Here is a 17,048-nt window from a genome sequence, read left to right on the forward strand (position 1 = left end):
GGGCAGGAGAGCTTCAGTGGTGGCAGCAGAAAAGTGACAGTCCTGGAGGAAAATCACCCCTGGTTTTATAAGAACAGGTTACTGTATGATTGGCATCCTTGTTGAAAGCAATCCTTGAAGTGCTTGTGCAGAATATTACCCCCTTTCCAAACTTTTTAGAATGCACTCTAGGTCGTCTGTTCTCAAATTCTACATCCTTAGCCTTATCACGGCATATTCTTATCTTCATAGAAACCTGGCTCTCTGCAGGGAACAATGCTTTCCCAGAAACCCTCCATGTAGAGCTGGTTTAACCCCAGCCACTTTATACCCTTCTGGTCACCAGGGGAGTAAATGATACTCTCTGCACACCTACTATATAAAAGTACCTTTGAGGTGCTTACTTACCTGAGACCTACTCTGTAGCCTGGCTCTTGTATTACACGTAGATTTCCAGGCCTCTGACTCAGGGCTCACCTGACAACTGGAGAACAACCTGAAAGACCCATTCTTCCTCTATCAGAAACCACCGGGTCTACTTCTGTATGCCCATGATGGTCTAGTACTTCATCTTCACGTACAGCTATGGGCAATTCACCTTATGAGGGAAAAAATATAAACAACTGTGATATATTTGAAGATTTTCCAATTATAAAGGCCACAATAAATGTGTGGAAATCTTCCCTGGACTGTCCTTCCTAAAAATTTTCTAACTTTCTCAAAGTTTCCCATCTTCATACAGCCCAGAATTGTCAAGATGCCTTAAGTTGGATAGCGCTTTGGAAATATAAACAAGTATTTTCTTCTATGAAAAGGAAGCATGTTTTGAAAGATCTCTGTGAGACCCCAGGGGAAAGAAGTGGCCATCAAAGGAGGTACTTTTCTTTGAAGGGAAGAGAGAACTTCCACTTTGCTTACAACCTCGTCTAAATACTGATGGAGATTGTGGATTCAAAAGGCTTCCATAGCCTTGACAGCTCATGTCAAGAGCCTTGCATGGTGACTGACGTCATACAAAAGAGTGTTAATTGTTAAATTAACAACAGGAGTCACTGTGCACTAACTTCCCATGCAGGATTTCTGTGCTCAATGAATTATGAGAATTAACTGTAAAACTTGTTCTCAAACATTTGTGTGTGTGTGTGTGTGTGTTCAAATTGTTGAAATCTTTACTTAGTATGGAGTTGGTCTTCTGTGTATAAAGCTAATTGAAAATTGAGAATGGGACTGGGAATGGGAGAGGGAGGAGGTGGCGGGGTGGGAGGGCGAGTATGGTGGGAAGAATCACTATATTCCTAAAGTTTTACTGATGAAATTTGTACTCATTAAATAAAAGGTTTCTTTGGGGAAAAAAAAAAAAACAAAAACATGTTCATTATTAAAAAATAAAAAGTGCAAAAATAAAAACACAGTATGGCAATTCTGTCACCCAAATCCAAGGAGTCTTCAAAAAGTTCATGAAAAAAAATGCATAGATTTCAATATTTTTGGCTTAAATTGATCTTCTAATTCCATTTTTCCACAAACTTGTTGAAATGTCCTTCCTTACATAACCACTTTTTTTAAGAAATTTTTTTAAGTGCTTTTAAAACCCAGGAACTCCTCAGAGCAGGGCGCAGGCGGCTCAGCCACCAGGCGGAACACGGGCTCCCCCAAAACTACCTTGATAGTTCCATTTCAGTCTGGACTTCGGGCTAGTTTGAACAAACACAACCCTACTCAGATGACTACTTCGCGTCGTGTTTGCTTTGGTTCCCCACACACACACACACGCACACTCACCATTCCCTTCCCCCACATCAACATTTTTTAAAGCTATTCTGCGAGTCTGTGGTAAATTTCACGGTGAACGAGCTCACTTTTCAACTCCCCAGTTTCCACAAGAAACCGGACTATCACCGCCTGTCACCTTCTCAACTCCCAGCGTCCTCTCGGGCCCCGTCGAGGCGCGATGACGTCATGCGGGCGACGATCTGGTTTCCCTGGTGACGGTTGCCAGGGCAGCGCGTGCAGGCGTCCGGAAGAGGCGCGGAAGCCGTGGTGGTGCTGAAAGGGAGAAGCAGAGAGAGAGAGCTTGTAAGTGGCTGGGAGGGCAGCAGGCCGGGGCCGGGGCCGGGGCCGGGGCCGGGGCCGGGGCCCGGACGCCTGCAGCCGCCGGGGGCATGGACGAGCCTGAGCGCACTCTCGCGCCCGAGCGCCCTGCCTCTGGCCGGACGTCCACTGCCTGCCGGGCGCTGGGCATCGGGGTGCCGAGCGGAGACTTCTGCAAACCTTGGCGCACACCCTCCTCCTTCCCCAGTGTGTTCTGTGCCGCTCGAGGGTTAGTTTAGCGTGGAGGTTGCGTCGCCTGCGCGGTCATGGAGTAGAACTGGAGCCCACGTGGCCCTGACCCGCGCTCTCTGGCCGGGCCTCTGCTAGAGAGTTGGGGGCGCTCGGCCCTGAGGGGCGGAGCCGGAGCCGCGCGACCCCGCGGCATCCGCGCCCCCTCTCCCGGGCCGCCTTCTAAGGTCAGCCCCCACAGGACGGCGCGACCCCGCCGACCAGACTACTCACTCGACTCCCATCCCTGCATAGATGCTGGCCTGGCAGGCACTTGGTGGGGGTCTTGTCTAGCAGCGTATAGGAAGACCCCGAACTAGGCAGCTGGCCCTGCCCCCCAAGACCCCAGGTTGTCCCTGGGGAGCACTCGAAGAACATAGAGAGAGAGAGGAACGCGGCCGGCTGGTGGGGCAAGTGGGGTGCAGGTCTGCAGGGGGCCCTCAGTCCCTCCCTGCCCTGCACTGGCCTCTGGGCACTCACTTCCCCACAGGACTCCCACGGCCGGAACTCCTTCCTGAGCCAAGAGTTCTTTGCTTGCACTTTAGCCTGGACTTAAAAAAAAAAATTAATCGGCCTTTTTTTTTTTTTTTAAGATTTTTATGTATTTATTTGAGAGGTAGAGTTAGACAGAGAGAGAGAGAGAGAGAGAGAGAGAGAGAGAGAGGTCTTCCATCTGTTGGTTCACTCCCAAAAAGGCTGCAACGGCCAGAACTGTGCCGATCCGAAGCCAGGAGCCAGGAGCTTCTTCCAGGTCTCCCACGCGGGTGTAGGGGCCCAAGCACTTGGGCCATCTTCTACTGCTTTCCCAGGTCATAGCAGAGAGCTGGACTGGAAGAGGAGCAGCCGAAACTAAAACCAGGTGCCCATATGGGATGCCAGTGCTACAGGATTAACCTACTGCACCATAGCGTTGGCTCCCGGCCTCGTTTTTAAAGCAGTTTTTGATTGACAGAAACGTTACAGAGCAGAGTTCCCATATACTTTCCGCACCCCCATTTCCTCTCTTATTAACTCTTTGCACTGGCTGTATTCCAGTCCTTAACCGTCAGGAAGCTTATTATGGATCATGTGCTAAGACAGTGTTGAACTACGAAAAAGACTGCCAAACTGTCTTCCGGAGTGGGTTTACCATTTTGCATTCAGCCACTAGCAATAAATAAGAATTCTTGTTGCTTTATATCCTGGTCAGCATTTGCTGTGGTTGATGTTTTGGAGTGGTATGCCACTTTTTGTTTTAATTTTCAATTCCCTAATGAGATGTGCTGTTGGACATCATTTCAAATGTTTATTTGCCATCCGTATATCCTGTTCGTTGGCATGTTTGTTCAGATCTTTTGCCTACTTTTTGATGGGCTGTTTAAGAGTTCTTTGTATATATTTTGGGTGCATTCCTTTATCAGATGTGCTTTGAAGATTTCTTTCCAGACTGTGGCTTCTGTCTCCATTGTCGTAACAGTGTTTTCCAGTGAGAGGTATTTTATTTTAATGAAGTCCAATTTATCAGTTACTTCTTTCATGCTTTTCCTACTGTGTCTGAAAACTCTGCCAAACGCAAGGTCGCTTATATTTCCTCCTCTGTGATCTTTTAGAAGGTTTGTAGTTCTGCCTCTTATGTTTAGGTGTTTAATTCATTTTGAGTTGATTTGTGTGACAGGTATAGATTTTTTTTTGGGGGGGGGGGGCATGTGGATGTGTTGTTGTCCCAGAACCGTTTGTTGGAAAGGGTCTCCTTTCTCCGTAGGTTTCCTTTACTTCTTTGTCAAGGATCGGTTGATTGTATTTATGTGATTCTATTTCTAGGCCGTCCACTTGTTTCATTGATTTATTTGTTCAGTTCCAACACCACACTTAGTAATTTTAAGTCTTGGAGTCAGTTAGTGTGACTCGTCCACTTCCATTGTTGGCCCTCAATGTTGTGTTGGCTATTCAGGGTCTTTGCCTCTCCCTATAACTCTTGAGTCAGCTTGTTGATACTCACAGAGTGACTCACTAGGACTTTGATTGGGATGGCATTGAATCTGTAGGTCAAATTGGAAAAAACTGCCATCCTAATACCACTGAGTCTTCCTGTGCATGCGCATGAGGTATCTGGGTTTTTTTAGTTCTTTGCTCACTTTCGTCAGAGTTTTATAGGTCTTTTTATATAGGTCTTGGTACATGTGTTGTTATATGTATGTTACATTTCCTTTAGTATCAATATAAAAGGTGGGTGGCACAAATATTATTAAAAGTTATTTTTAAAGATATTGTGCTTTGTTACAATTACTTGTGAATTAGGCATTTGTTATAATTACTTGCGAATAGCCTATTCACAGATCCAGCTTAGGAAAGGATAGTTGACCAAGGATGGCCAAATTAATTTACTTGTTCCAGAAATATTTATGGAGCACATAATGTGTGTCACATATTTTTATTTATTTATTTGAGAGGTAGAGCTACAGACAGAGGGAGAGAGAGATCTTCCATCTACTGGTTCACTCCCCAAACGGCCACAATAGCAAGAGCTGAGCTGATCTGAAGCCAGGAGTCAGGAGCTTCTTCCGGGTCTTGCACGTGGGTGCAGGGGCCCAAGGACTTGGGCCATCTTCCACTGCTTTCCCAGCCACAGCAAAGAGCTGGATCGGAAATGAAGCAGGTGGGACATGAACCAGCAGCGCCCATATGAGATGCTGGTACTACAGAGGCAGAAGCTTAGCCTACTATGCCACAGCACCAGCCCTGCCAATTATTTTTATAAGTGCTAAATTATAGTCATGAACAAAATATTTAGACAAAAATGTGTATCTTTAAGTTGCTAACATACGAATGGGAAAAGACAGATAATGTGAAAATAGGTGAAATATGCTGTATGGAAAGTGTGATGAAGAGAAGTGAACCCAGGTGAGGAGACAGGCAGAGGGCAGAAGCAGGGCAAGGAGGGGCACTGAGTGGGTGGCCAGGGAAGGCCTCCCTGAGAGTGCTCCTAGAAGTGAGGCTCTGTGCAAGCTCGGGGAGAAGCCTTCCCTGGGCGGGAGGAGACCATGCACAAGGCTGGAGCCAATGATGGTGAAGGTTGGGCCGAGAGGGGAGCTGGAGTACCCTGGGCCCTGGTTTTGTGCTTTGCAGGTGCGATCTGACCAGTGCGTTGGCAGGATGGCCCTGCGTTCTCTCACTCAGTCCTCACAGCCTCTCTGTGCAGCTCATCACAGATGAGGACATTGAAGCAGAGATTAATCTGCCCAGAGCCCAGATTATATCCAAGAGGTACCACATCCCCAAGGACTCCAAGTGCACAAGCTGGGAGTGGAAGAAGGGAAAAGGCTTTATGTTACTGTGGTCATTTCATCCATTTATTCATTCATTCTTTCATTCTCTCTCTGATCCTCGAGCACCTGTTACATTGATGCAATGACATTTTTACAGACATTCATTGAAGGCCTGTTCTGGGCAGGATACTGAAAAGTAGCAAATGGATAAGACATGAGACCCCTGCCCTTAAGAGGTATAAGAGAAAGGATGTGAGTACAGTCCTAGGTGATAATAATACATCCAGGGAAGCTTAGCGATGCTGGGATGCCCAAGGGACTCTGGGAGTCACAGGGTGCCCCCAAGAGGAATCCCAAAGCCTGCGTGGAGGAGAGGGAGCAGGTCTAGGGTTTGGGTGGGAATGACTGGGGAGAGGGCATCCCAGACAGGGGGCATGGCCCATGCAAGCCTCAGAGATGCCTCCAGGCTTGATCCTGAGCAGGAGCCACAAGCCCAGATAGCTGCAGGGGCTCATGGGAAATGAATGTGAGTGAATCCTGCAGGTGTAAGAACCACATTTACGTGCAGTAATGACAGACAGGTGATGTGCCCACTGTGGCACCCACCTCAGAGTGGCAGAGACCATGGCTGAGTGGCGTGAACATACCCTGCCTCGAGCGAGCTCCCTCTGTCCAGGAGCTGCCATCCATGTGCGCCCACACTGGACTCAGCAGTGCTCGCTCTGCAGACTCTTCTAAAAGAAGCCGGAAATCTGGATTCCATTGAAATCCACAGACCTTTGAACATTGGCAACAGATCCTAACAAAGCAGCCTGTGAGAGTCAAACAGAAACGGGTGTGGGATGGGTCCAGCCTTGCAGCCAGCCGGAGCACCCGCCGTGAGTCCTGGCGGCCTCTGGCAGAGGCGGGAACCACTTTGATCTGGTTTCAGAAAGGTTCCAGACAGTCACGTACAGCGTGGGTTAACAGGGAGCTAGGGCAGAAGCAGGTAGCCAGAGAGAGGGGGAGCCACTGGGAGGTGGGGGTAGAGAGGCTGGAGGCAGCCGTGCTGGGGGCTTGGTGGCTGTGAGCCCAGCTGCTGGGAAGGCTTGCTGCTGGTGGACCACAAGCATCGCCATGGGAGACAGGGAGGGTCTCGGCGTGGAACAAAGAAGAGCAAGGATTCCCCAGGAGAGACAGCAGGAGGGAAGAAGATGACATTTTGCGTCTGTCAGTCCAGGCTGGGCAGAGCCTTTTCACACTGCCCTTCACCATTGCCCTCAGCACATCTGTGGCTTCCATATCACCGTCTCCTGCTCACTGAGGAAGGGAGGGAGGCCCCGACTTCCGCAACCACACCCTTTCATTTGCACGTCGTCTCTGGCTACCTCCTGCCACAGTGGCCGGCTTCAGCGGCTGTGACCACAGTCTGACCCATTTACTGTCTGGGCCCTTACAGGACCGCTTTGTTGATCTCTGCCTAGATAGAAAGCATTGAATCTGTTTAAAAACAGTGGAGCCTGGTTGTTAAGTTACATTATGTCCTTGGGTACCCCATCTTTTTGTGCCCCTCCCCCCTGCCATGGTGATGATGGCTGTCACATGTTTAACAGATGCGTCCAGGTGTTTCTGCAGACCAAGGGTCCCCAGGACCACCTTCAGGTTCAGTGATTTGCTGGAACAACTCGTGGTTACAGCTCATCACCACAGAACACAGGCTAAACTCAGCTCAGCAGAGAAGGAGACGCACAGGACAGAGTCGATGGGACACCAGGCAGAGTCCTCCAGTTGTGCTCTCCCAGTGGAGTCGTCTGGGCACTGCTTTGCGTCTCAGTCGGGGTTGCTCTCCTGAGCCCTGGTGTGCGGGTTCTTACCAGGGGCAGTCACAAAGGCACAGCTGACTGTCCAAGCCTGAGTCTCTGGTCCCTCCAGAGGTTGAACCCATCCCAACCACAGGCCCAGGGCTCCCACCAGAAGTTGCATTATTAACGTAAACTACCTGGAATAGCCCAAGGTCTTCAGGTAGTCAAAGACTTTTCTGTCTTGGAGGATATGCCAGGGTCTTTCTTTGGGATGCATAGGGTATGAACAACCTAGATTATCTGAGTTAATTCTTTTTTTAATTTACTTTTATTTTCATTTTTATTTGAAAGAGAGAAAGATACAAATGAAGTGAGAGATCTTCCATCCATTAGTTCATTCCCCCAAATGCCCACAACAGCCAGGGGTGGGCCAGGAATAAGCCAGGAGCCCATAGTTCAACTCCACCATGTGGGTGGCAGGAACTTGAGTACTCTGCCTGCCAGGGTGTGCGTTAGCAGGAAACTGGAACTGGGAGCAGAGCTGAGGCTTACCCCCAGGCACTGTGATAGGGGATTCCGGCATCCCAAGTGATGACTTAACTGCTAGAGCCCCACACCCATGCTTGCTGAGTTAAGTCTTTACTGTACAGTTCCTCTTACTTGGCAGAACTCTCTGATGAGTATTGCCACTTTAACACTACCTCCCTCTTTTGACCTTTGCTCAACCCCAGACTCACTCCACGGCACGATAGATATCGCTGGGTAATACTTAAGTGCCATGCCTGGTCTCCAGTCCAGAATAGTTAGATGGTACTCTAGAAGTGAACCTGGGCACCAGTATTTTTATTTATTTGAAAGACAAAGAGAGATAAACAGAAATATACCGTTTGGTTTACTCCCCAAATGCCTGTGACAGCTGAGGCTGTACCAAGCTGAAGCCAGGAGCCAGGAACTCCATCTGGGTCTCCCACATGGGTGGTAGGGACCCAACTACTTGAACCATCATCACCTGCTGCCTCCCAGGCTGGGGATTAGCAGGAAGCTAGAGTTGGGAGAGGAGCTGGCACTGAAACCCAGGCACTTTGATACTGGATGCTGGCATCTCAAACGGTGTCTAAACTGCTATGACAAAGGCCTACCCCTCAGCATTTTTACGTTGTTATCTGTGAGGATTCGATGCTGAGACAAATTTAAGAGCCACTAGGTGGGGCTAGCATTGTGGCATAGCAGGTAAAGTTGCTGATCGCAACGCCAGCATCTCATGTGGGCACTGGTTCATGTCCAGGCTGCTCCACTTCCAATTCAGTTCCCTGCTAAAGGCCTTGGAAGAACGGAGGGAGATAGCCCAAGTGTTTGTGTCCCTGCCACCCATGTGGGAGACCCAGATGAAGCTCTTGGCTCCTGACTTCTTGCAGACATCTGAGAAGTGAACCAGCAGATAGAAGTCTCTCTCTCTCTCTCTCTCTCTCTCTCTCTCTCTCTCTCTCTCTCTCTCCTCTCTCCCTCTCTCTCACTCTGTAACTCTGACTTTCAAATAAATAAATAAGTCATAAAAAAAGAGCCACCGTGTACAGGGACCATCCCTGAGGGCGCTGGGAAGGTGTAGATAGAGCACTGTTCCTGGAAGATCAGACAGGGACATGGTACCTGTGCTGGGCCTGGGAGGACCAACAAAATTTAAACCTTGAGAGAAGGCGGGGAGCAAATCAGCACAATTAGCTAGAAGGAGGAAACAGGCTAAGAGGGGAGACTGAGGCCAAATCCCCCCAAGCCTTTAATGCCTTTGGACCTGGTTTTGTGGCAAACAAGCATCTGCCAAAGCCTCGTGTACAAGATGTGCCAGGCTCAGTTGGAGCTGTGCTTTCAGGCAGCTGCTCCTCCAGGCCAGGGTGCAGGTGCAGTGAGAAGGAGGGTCAAGGGTAGTTGGAGCCTGTTTGATCAGCCCTGAGGATGACAGAGTCCTTGGCACTCGATTGCCAAGTGCTCATTTCATGCCTGCCGCCTGCCTATGAAGCGCTCTTACAGGCCCTGAAGACAGAGCAGTGAGCTGCACACCAGGCCTGTGACTGAAGCTGCAGGGAGGGAGAGAGGCAGTCAACCAGCGAACACAGCCGTGCATTGCCTAATGCCAGGGATGCGTTCTGAGAAATGCAAGGGTAGTACATTTTGCCATGCAAACATCCCAGCATGTACTGACCGAGAGGCGGGTGCGTGTATCCTAGTACACACCCAAGCTGTACAGTTTGTACCGTGGTTTGTCTGGTCCTTTACTGAGCACGTGTTGTTAGGCAGCATGTGACTGTACAAACGTGTTAGGTGAAGCTAAGAGTTGTGGAAGAAGATGAGGCGAGAGCACAGGAATGAGGTTAGGGGTCTTTCTACAACAAGATGTGTGGAAGTCTCCTCTGATACGGTGACACTTGATAGGGAGTCGGAGACCTGGGTGGGTGGCAGAGGAACCTTCAGGGAGGGACGACATCAGGTGCAGAAGCCATGGGGTGGTTGTGAGCGTGACATTGAGAGTGATGTCCGTGGGGGTGGAGATGCAGGGACAGGTCTAAGGACTCTTATGGAGAATCAGCAGGTTCGTGACTAATTGGATGATGTGTGGACAACACAGTTTTAGTTTGGTTTAAGGCAAATGTGCTTACTTAACACTGGCTACATTTTACAATCATGCAGGAAGTATTTAAAAACTCCAGTGTTGGGGCCGGTGCTATGGCTCACTTGGTTAATCCTCCGCCTGCGGCGCCAGCATCCCATATGGGCGCCGGGTTCTCCTCTTCCAGGCCAGCTCTCTTCTGTGGCCCGGGAGGGCAGTGGAGGATGGCCCAAGTGCTTGGGCCCTGCACCCGCATGGGAGACCAGAAGGAAGCACCTGGCTCCTGGCTTCAGACTGGCACAGCGCCGGACGTAGCAGCCATTTGGGGAGTTAACCAACAGAGGAAGGAAGACTTTTCTCTCTGTCTCTCTCTCTCTCACTGTCTATATCTCTACCTGTCAAATAAAAAAAAAAAAAAAAAACCTCCAGTGTCTATGCTTTACATTCCATCTGTGTGAAGTTCAGATAGACAAAATATGAAGAATGTAGAAGGAACTCTTTACCTCTTGATAATATGACAATTTTTAAAATGGGCAAAAAATATGTAGATATCACCAAAGAAGAAACACTCAATGTAACTTGATGACAGAGAAGTATAAATTAAGAAACCGTGATGAGACATCATTACATAGCAACTAGAAAGACCAAAATTTGGCCTGACCGTACTAAGTGTTGACAAGGACGTGAAGCAAATGGGGCTTTCAGACACTGCTAGTGGGGATGTAAAATGGCACAGTCACTGTGGAACACAGTTCAGCAATTTCTTTAAAAAGTTGAGCATACGGGCAGGCATTTTGCCTAGAGATTAAGATGCCAGTGGCACAGGCCTCAGTATCTGGGTTTGAGCCCCTGCTCTGGCTTCTGACTTCAGCTTCCAGCTAATCCAGACCCCGGGAGGCAGCAGTGATGGCTCCAATAATTGGGTTCCTGCCACCCACGTGGGAGACCTGGGTAGGGTTTCCAGATCTTTGGCTTCAGCCTAGCCCAGGTCATTGCAGGCATTTAGGGATAGAACCAGCAGATGGAAATTCTCTCTGTCTATCAAAAGAGTGAAACCTGTATTTTCTAAATAACTCATGTTACACCAGAACTCTGGAGACCAAAGCACCTGTAAAATACAAGGGTTTGTTGTGCTGCCCAGGACATGAGATGCCCCTTACCTCTATCTGGGTAGTGTAAGGGTGAAGGGAGTGCTTCCCCCTTTTGCCCTCTGAAGGTTTGCTGGAGAGAACCGACAGCAAACAGATCCAACAGGAGAAAGACATACTCATTTACGGGGTTGTCACAGGAGGATGACTGCCCACTGACCCAGCGAGGTTTGGCTGCCCCTACTCCTTAATTCTTGAAACAGAGGGAGGTGGAGGGGTGTGGAGGTATTTTAGGAAAGATCCATTTGGATCCAGGAGACAGAAATTATCTTGCAAATGATTCTCTTTGGAGTTGGAGTGAGCCCAAGAGACAGATGATTTCTTGGATATCTTGCAGCAAAGTGCAACTGCGATAGATAATTGGATTTTGGGGAGTTGGGGGAGGCAGTTCTGTTCTCTCTGGTGGGTCCAGGCTTCAGGCAGGCAAGAATATCTTCCCTGTGCCTGTGAGAGAGAAAGAGGACCAAGAGCCAGGGCGAGCGAGGGCAGGGGGAAGGTCAGTGAGACTTTGAGACCTCTGCCTTTCTCAGCTCAGCGTGTGAAATGCCGTGCTTGGAGATACTGTTTTCTGGGCCCCGGCGGTGGCCCCCACAGAGGTGTGTAGCTGTGGAAAGCTGCTGCGCACTCAGGATTTGTGCATTTTACTGCATAGAAATTGTACCCCAGTGTTGCTTGATGTCTGAGCCCCATTCCTAGAGATTGGGTTGGGATTTAGCTGGTGTGGGGATGAGCCCAGGCACTGTCGCATTTTAGGAGTTCCTAGGAGATTCTTAGGTGGAGCCACAGCTGAGAGCCACTGGTTCAAGGCCCAGGCAAGAGTCAGTGCTGTGTCTGAGTGCCGGGGCGTCTTCTGGTGCCACGTGCAGTCTGGGCCATGCTCAGGGCTGCAGGATGGTGCTGCACTCGGCTTGGGTTTCCCGTGGTTGGAGGTGAGGGCAGGGCCGCTCTCAAGCTTCAGCAGGGATGCACACGCACAGCCAAGCAGGACACTCCAGGGTCCGGCGCTGTCAAAATCACTGGTTGTGTGCTGAGCACCCCGCCCCGCGTGGGGTTCACTTCAGGCTGCTTTTCTGACTCCCAGGGTGAGATGGCAGAGGACGAAGGCTCCCAGGACACCTTGCGGCTACAGTTCAAGGCCATGCAGGAGATGCAGCACCAACGGCTACAGAAGCAGATGGAGAAAAGGAAGGAAAAGGAACTGAGCCGCCAAAGCAGAGCCGACGAGCAAAAAGAGCCCTTGGAGATCTCCGAAGGCCTCGGTCTCCTCCACACAGGAGAACAGAACTCAAAAAATAGCTTTGAGCAAGGGTAAGTGCAAGTTTGAAACCCCTAGAAGCATTGTGGGCGGTGGAGGAGAAGGCAGGGGAGAATTGCCTGAAGACGTGGGTAGACAGGTGGACTGGCCGGCGCCGTGGCTTAACAGGCTAATCCTCCGCCTTGCGGTGCCGGCACACCAGGTTCTAGTCCCGGTCGGGGCACCGGATTCTGTCCCGGTTGCCCCTCTTCCAGGCCAGCTCTCTGCTATGGCCCGGGAAGGCAGTGGAGGATGGCCCAAGTCCCTGGGCCCTGCACCCACATGGGAGACCAGGAGAAGCACCTGGCTCCTGGCTTCGGATCAGCACGATGCGCTGGCCGCAACGGCCATTGCAGGGTGAGCCAACGGCAAAAAGGAAGACCTTTCTCTCTGTCTCTCTCTCACACTATCCACTCTGCCTGTCAAAAAAAAAAAAAAAAAAAAAAAAAGACAGGTGGACTAGGTGTGGGTTTCTGAGTTGAGGGTGGTTTTGACACAGATGCTGTTATTAAAGACTCCAGCGTCTAATTGACCTATGTGCCTGAGGACATAATTTAATGTGAAATGTATTCCAAAAGCATTGGAAATCTAAGCTTTTAAACTCATCGAGGTATCATTTAATTCACTTGAGTTTCTTTTGTAGTCTCTCTTGCATGAAAACTGTGTTTGCACTTCCAAGGAGCTGGTTGGCTCATGGGTGGTTCAAAGATGACCCTTGCTCCAGATCTCACCAAGGGTCTTTCTCCAGTGACAACCTTTCTTCCCTGACATACGGCAACACATAAACACACCCTGTCCTGGAGAAGCGAGATGGATCCCTTGCTTCTTTACAGTTGGCAAAAAGGTTGAAAGGAGTCCAGAACAGTCTCCATGTGCTCTAGATTTAAAAATGCTTCACAGATGCATGGGGATGTTTGCTGCCTAGGAGAAGCCAGAGTTTGTACTATTAAATCCTCTGCTGGTTGTTTTACTAAAAATCACAGCAGTCATTGCAATGTCTCGTTGCTCCTGGTTCTGCCCTGAATATTTTCTGCATCTTCAGATTCTGCTTTTCTTGGTTTCTTACTTTTCAAAATATTCTACTTACAAATTCTAGTTGGGAAACAAAGTTTTCTTAATAATTAGAAAAACTGATATAGCTGCTAAGTATTCCCTGTAAGTTATCCTAAGACCTGTTTCCAAATGACCCGTCCCCAAGTAAGAGAAACTGGAATCGGAAGACCTGAGCTTTTGGTGGAATAATAACAGTAGCAGTAGTGACAGCTGTCACCCGATAACTGCTACGCCCCCTAACATCCATTCCCAGAGCACCTGTCTGTGGAGAGCTGTTCTTGGCCCAGCAGAAGTGATTACAAACTCATCAGTCATGGGTTTCGCATGGTTTCAAGTTCTGAACAGAGCCTCACAAGACAGCGTGTAATATACACAATCAGCCATCTGCTCTAGTCTTCTGTCAGGTTCACCTGAAACCCAGGCCTAGTCTCAACTTAAGGCTTTGAAAGTTCCTTTTTGATCTTCCAAGAGCCGTGTGTGTGTGTGTGTGTACGCTGCAGAAGCTATGTCAAAACTTGGGAAGTGTAACTAAAGTGAGAGGAGAAGATGTTCAGCCTTAATTATAGCTGCGTTGCACAGGTTTTGGTACGGCTTCCATGGTTGAGCCTTCCTAAATGCTTCCTAATGCACATTATGTTTCTTCTTAACCCAAACATAATTTAGGAATGTGGGTTTTTTTCTTTTTTTTTTTTTTCTTTTTAGATTTATTTTATTTACTTGAAAGGCAGAGTTACAGAGAGGCTGAGAAAGTGAGAGTCAGAGACAGAGACAGAGAGAGTCTTCCATCCACTGGTTCACTCCCCAAATGGCCACAAAGGCTGGAGCTGCACCAATCCAAATTCAGGAGCCAGGAGCTTCTTCCGGGTCTCCAATGTGAGTGCAGGGGCCCAAGGACTTGGGCCATCTTCCACTGCTTTCCCAGGCCGTAGCAGAAAGCTGGATCAGAAGTGGAGCAGCTGAGACACGAACCAGCACCTATATGGAATTCCAGTGCTTCAGGCCAGGGCTTTAACCCACAGTGCCTGCGTGGGGTTTTTATAGTTGCAACATATGATAGAATCTGGGTTTTGCTCTTTATTTGACTTTTTTGCTTCTTTCCTAGTATCAATGTCTCATTTTAGTCAATTTCCATTAGAGAAAATGGTCTGTACGATATCATTATTTGGAGTTCACCAAGATTGCCCTTGTAGGCTTAATCCATTTTTATGCATGTTCCCTGAACACTTGGAAGGAGTGTGAGTTCCCTGAGAGGGGGCTTTGTGCAGCTCTCTGTTGGAGTCAGCTGATAAACAGTGCTGTTCAAACCTTCTTTCTCCTTTCACTTGTGCGTGGATGTGGTGTGTGCACTTAGTCATTAGGCTCTGAGAAGAGTTTGTTTAAATCCCTTACTTTCTGTTTCCTATCACCATCTAGTGCCCAACCCGGGTACAGTATGCGAAGGCAGTGGAGGCCTGACCCCTGCCCACCTGTCCCAGAGGAGGAGCAGTAACTCTGTCTTTGCCTTGTAGGGTGCTTGAAGATGAGATTAACCAGCTTCGAGATGAGCTCAGGGAAACCGTCGATGAGAACGGGCGACTGTATAAGCTGCTGAAAGAAAGGGACTTTGAAATCAAACACCTGAAAAAGAAAATAGAAGAGGACAGATATGTCTTCACAGGTAGCTGCACCATGGGTTTTTTGTTTGTTTTGTTATTAATGCACACACGACAGACGCTGCTCGGAAATCAAGGTTGCTGTCACTACTCCAAAAAGAATATGAAACAGGGAAGTCAGCTATTCTCCAAGGATTTCCCAGGACCCAGCTGCCTTGGTCTAGGCTGGACCTTGGCCCTGTGTGTGGAGACCTTGGCCCCACGGGTCTGGCAAGAATCTAGGTTTGGAAGGCCTGGCGAGGACCTTAGCCTTCTGTGGATGTGAGTCATGGATTGGCTCTGTGGTGATCAGTTTGACCGAGCCTGATTGTGCTCTGCTCTGTGTGTGCCCACTGAGCAATAACCAGTCACAGAGAGGAACAGGGCTGACCCAGGAAATGAGGGTGGGTGCACCCATAGAACCAAATCTCCCCTCAGCCAGTGCTGGATTAAAAGGCAAGGGATTTGGTATCCTACATGCTCTTGGTAGTGTGCTGCACCTTCTTCCATTTTTTGCCTTTTTCTGTCTAAAAGAAACAAACAAGCAAGCAAGCATACTGAAGACCAGGCTTGGTGCTGGAGGAATAGACACGCTCAGGCAGGCTCAGGATTCAGCGGCTGCAGGAGCGGCTTCACTTTCGCAAGGCCGCAGAAAAGCTGATGGGCTCCAGGGGGCGCAGGTGATCCACCTGTACCCCATAGATCGGAGAGGCAGGACCTGGGGCTGCTCCTCCCCAGCTTGTCCCATTGTTCTCTGCTCCAACTTAGGGACTTGCACTTGGCCCCTGAAGACTGCTAAAGTCCGGTCCTCACTGCAAAGTCACTATTTCTGCTCTCCAACCTCACATTTTACAGAAACAAGTCTGACTGGCCTGTTGGTGTTTTTAAATGAGGCCGCAGAGATGGGTGTCTATGGGTAAGTCTCTGATTGGGACACTCACGGCCCCTGTCAGTGTATTTGGGTTCAACTCCTGGCTCTGGCTCCTGACCCCAGCTTCCGGCTGTTACATAAACCCTGGGAGGTAACTGTGATGACGCAACTAATTGAGTTCCTGCCACCCATGGGGGAGACCTGGATTGTGTTTCCTGCTTCCTGCTTCAACCCGTCCTGGCCTGGCCTGGCCCAACACTGGCTGTCGAAGACATTGAGGAGTGAACCAGTGGGTGGGATCTCTCTCTGACCATCTCTCTGGCTCTTAAATAAATTTAAAAACAAAGTCAAAATAGGTCCCAAGTGATACGCTACTAACAGCCTGGTGCTTAGGTTTCTCTTGGCTGGATTTTTAGTGACGGCTTTAGGTAGTTGATTTTTGTTTGTTTCACCATATCTCTTTGTATATTTTTTTAGCAATTGCTTTAATGATTACAGAACACAGAACTTTCCACAGTCTGCTTAGGATGAATGTCCTACCACTAAAAGTGGAAGGTGAACACTTTACCACTGAAGATGTCCCTTGAGCCCTGCCTCTCCCACCTCCCTGCACTCTGGTATCATAGCATTTATATGTGTTATCTCTTAAGTACGTTAAAAAGATCCATCAGTGTTACAACTTTTGCTTTCAACCATTTTATGTATTTTAAAGAGGCTGAGAGGACGAAAACGAGTGTGCAGTTTTCTCCCAGGTATTTAGCACGTCTCTGCTTGCCGTTCACCAAGGCTGCAGCCGCAGGAGCAGGGCTGGCCTGGACACACAGTACAGAGAGAACAGAAAGTAAACAAACAAAAAAAAATGGGATTTTTTTTTTTATTATTTTTCTTTCTGTACCTGTTTCTGCTTTTTTTGGACTGGAAAAAGCTTCTCTTGGACTTCTTTGTGACGGCAAGTGCCAGGATTTATGCTGATCGGGGGTCCTTGGAGCAAATTATAACGCAGGAAGCTCACCACTGGACCATTTGTACTTGCAGGTCGGCTTGGCTTCCCCAGTGTGCTTGCTCCTGTGCACTTGGAGAACCCCCAGATGGCTGTTTTGTATTCTCGTCAGGGTTTTTAGTTGT

General features: G+C 48.9%; 1 protein-coding gene across 3 annotated transcripts in view; it reads left to right on the plus strand.

Moving 5' to 3' along the window:
• The first annotated feature begins 1,971 nt into the window (after positions 1 to 1,971).
• Positions 1,972 to 17,048, plus strand: part of CCDC13 (coiled-coil domain containing 13) — a 48,161-nt gene continuing 33,084 nt past the window's right edge. For all 3 annotated transcript variants that reach the window (XM_062200623.1, XM_062200622.1, XM_062200624.1), the window contains exons 1-3: positions 1,972 to 2,055; positions 12,156 to 12,382; positions 14,930 to 15,078. In XM_062200623.1, coding sequence (XP_062056607.1) covers positions 12,162 to 12,382; positions 14,930 to 15,078 — 370 coding nt within the window. In that variant the 5' untranslated portion in view covers positions 1,972 to 2,055; positions 12,156 to 12,161. The remainder of the gene's footprint in view (positions 2,056 to 12,155; positions 12,383 to 14,929; positions 15,079 to 17,048) is intronic.

The sequence above is a fragment of the Lepus europaeus genome, chromosome 9 (genome assembly GCF_033115175.1).
Source record: "Lepus europaeus isolate LE1 chromosome 9, mLepTim1.pri, whole genome shotgun sequence".
NCBI classification, from domain to species: Eukaryota; Metazoa; Chordata; class Mammalia; order Lagomorpha; family Leporidae; genus Lepus; species Lepus europaeus.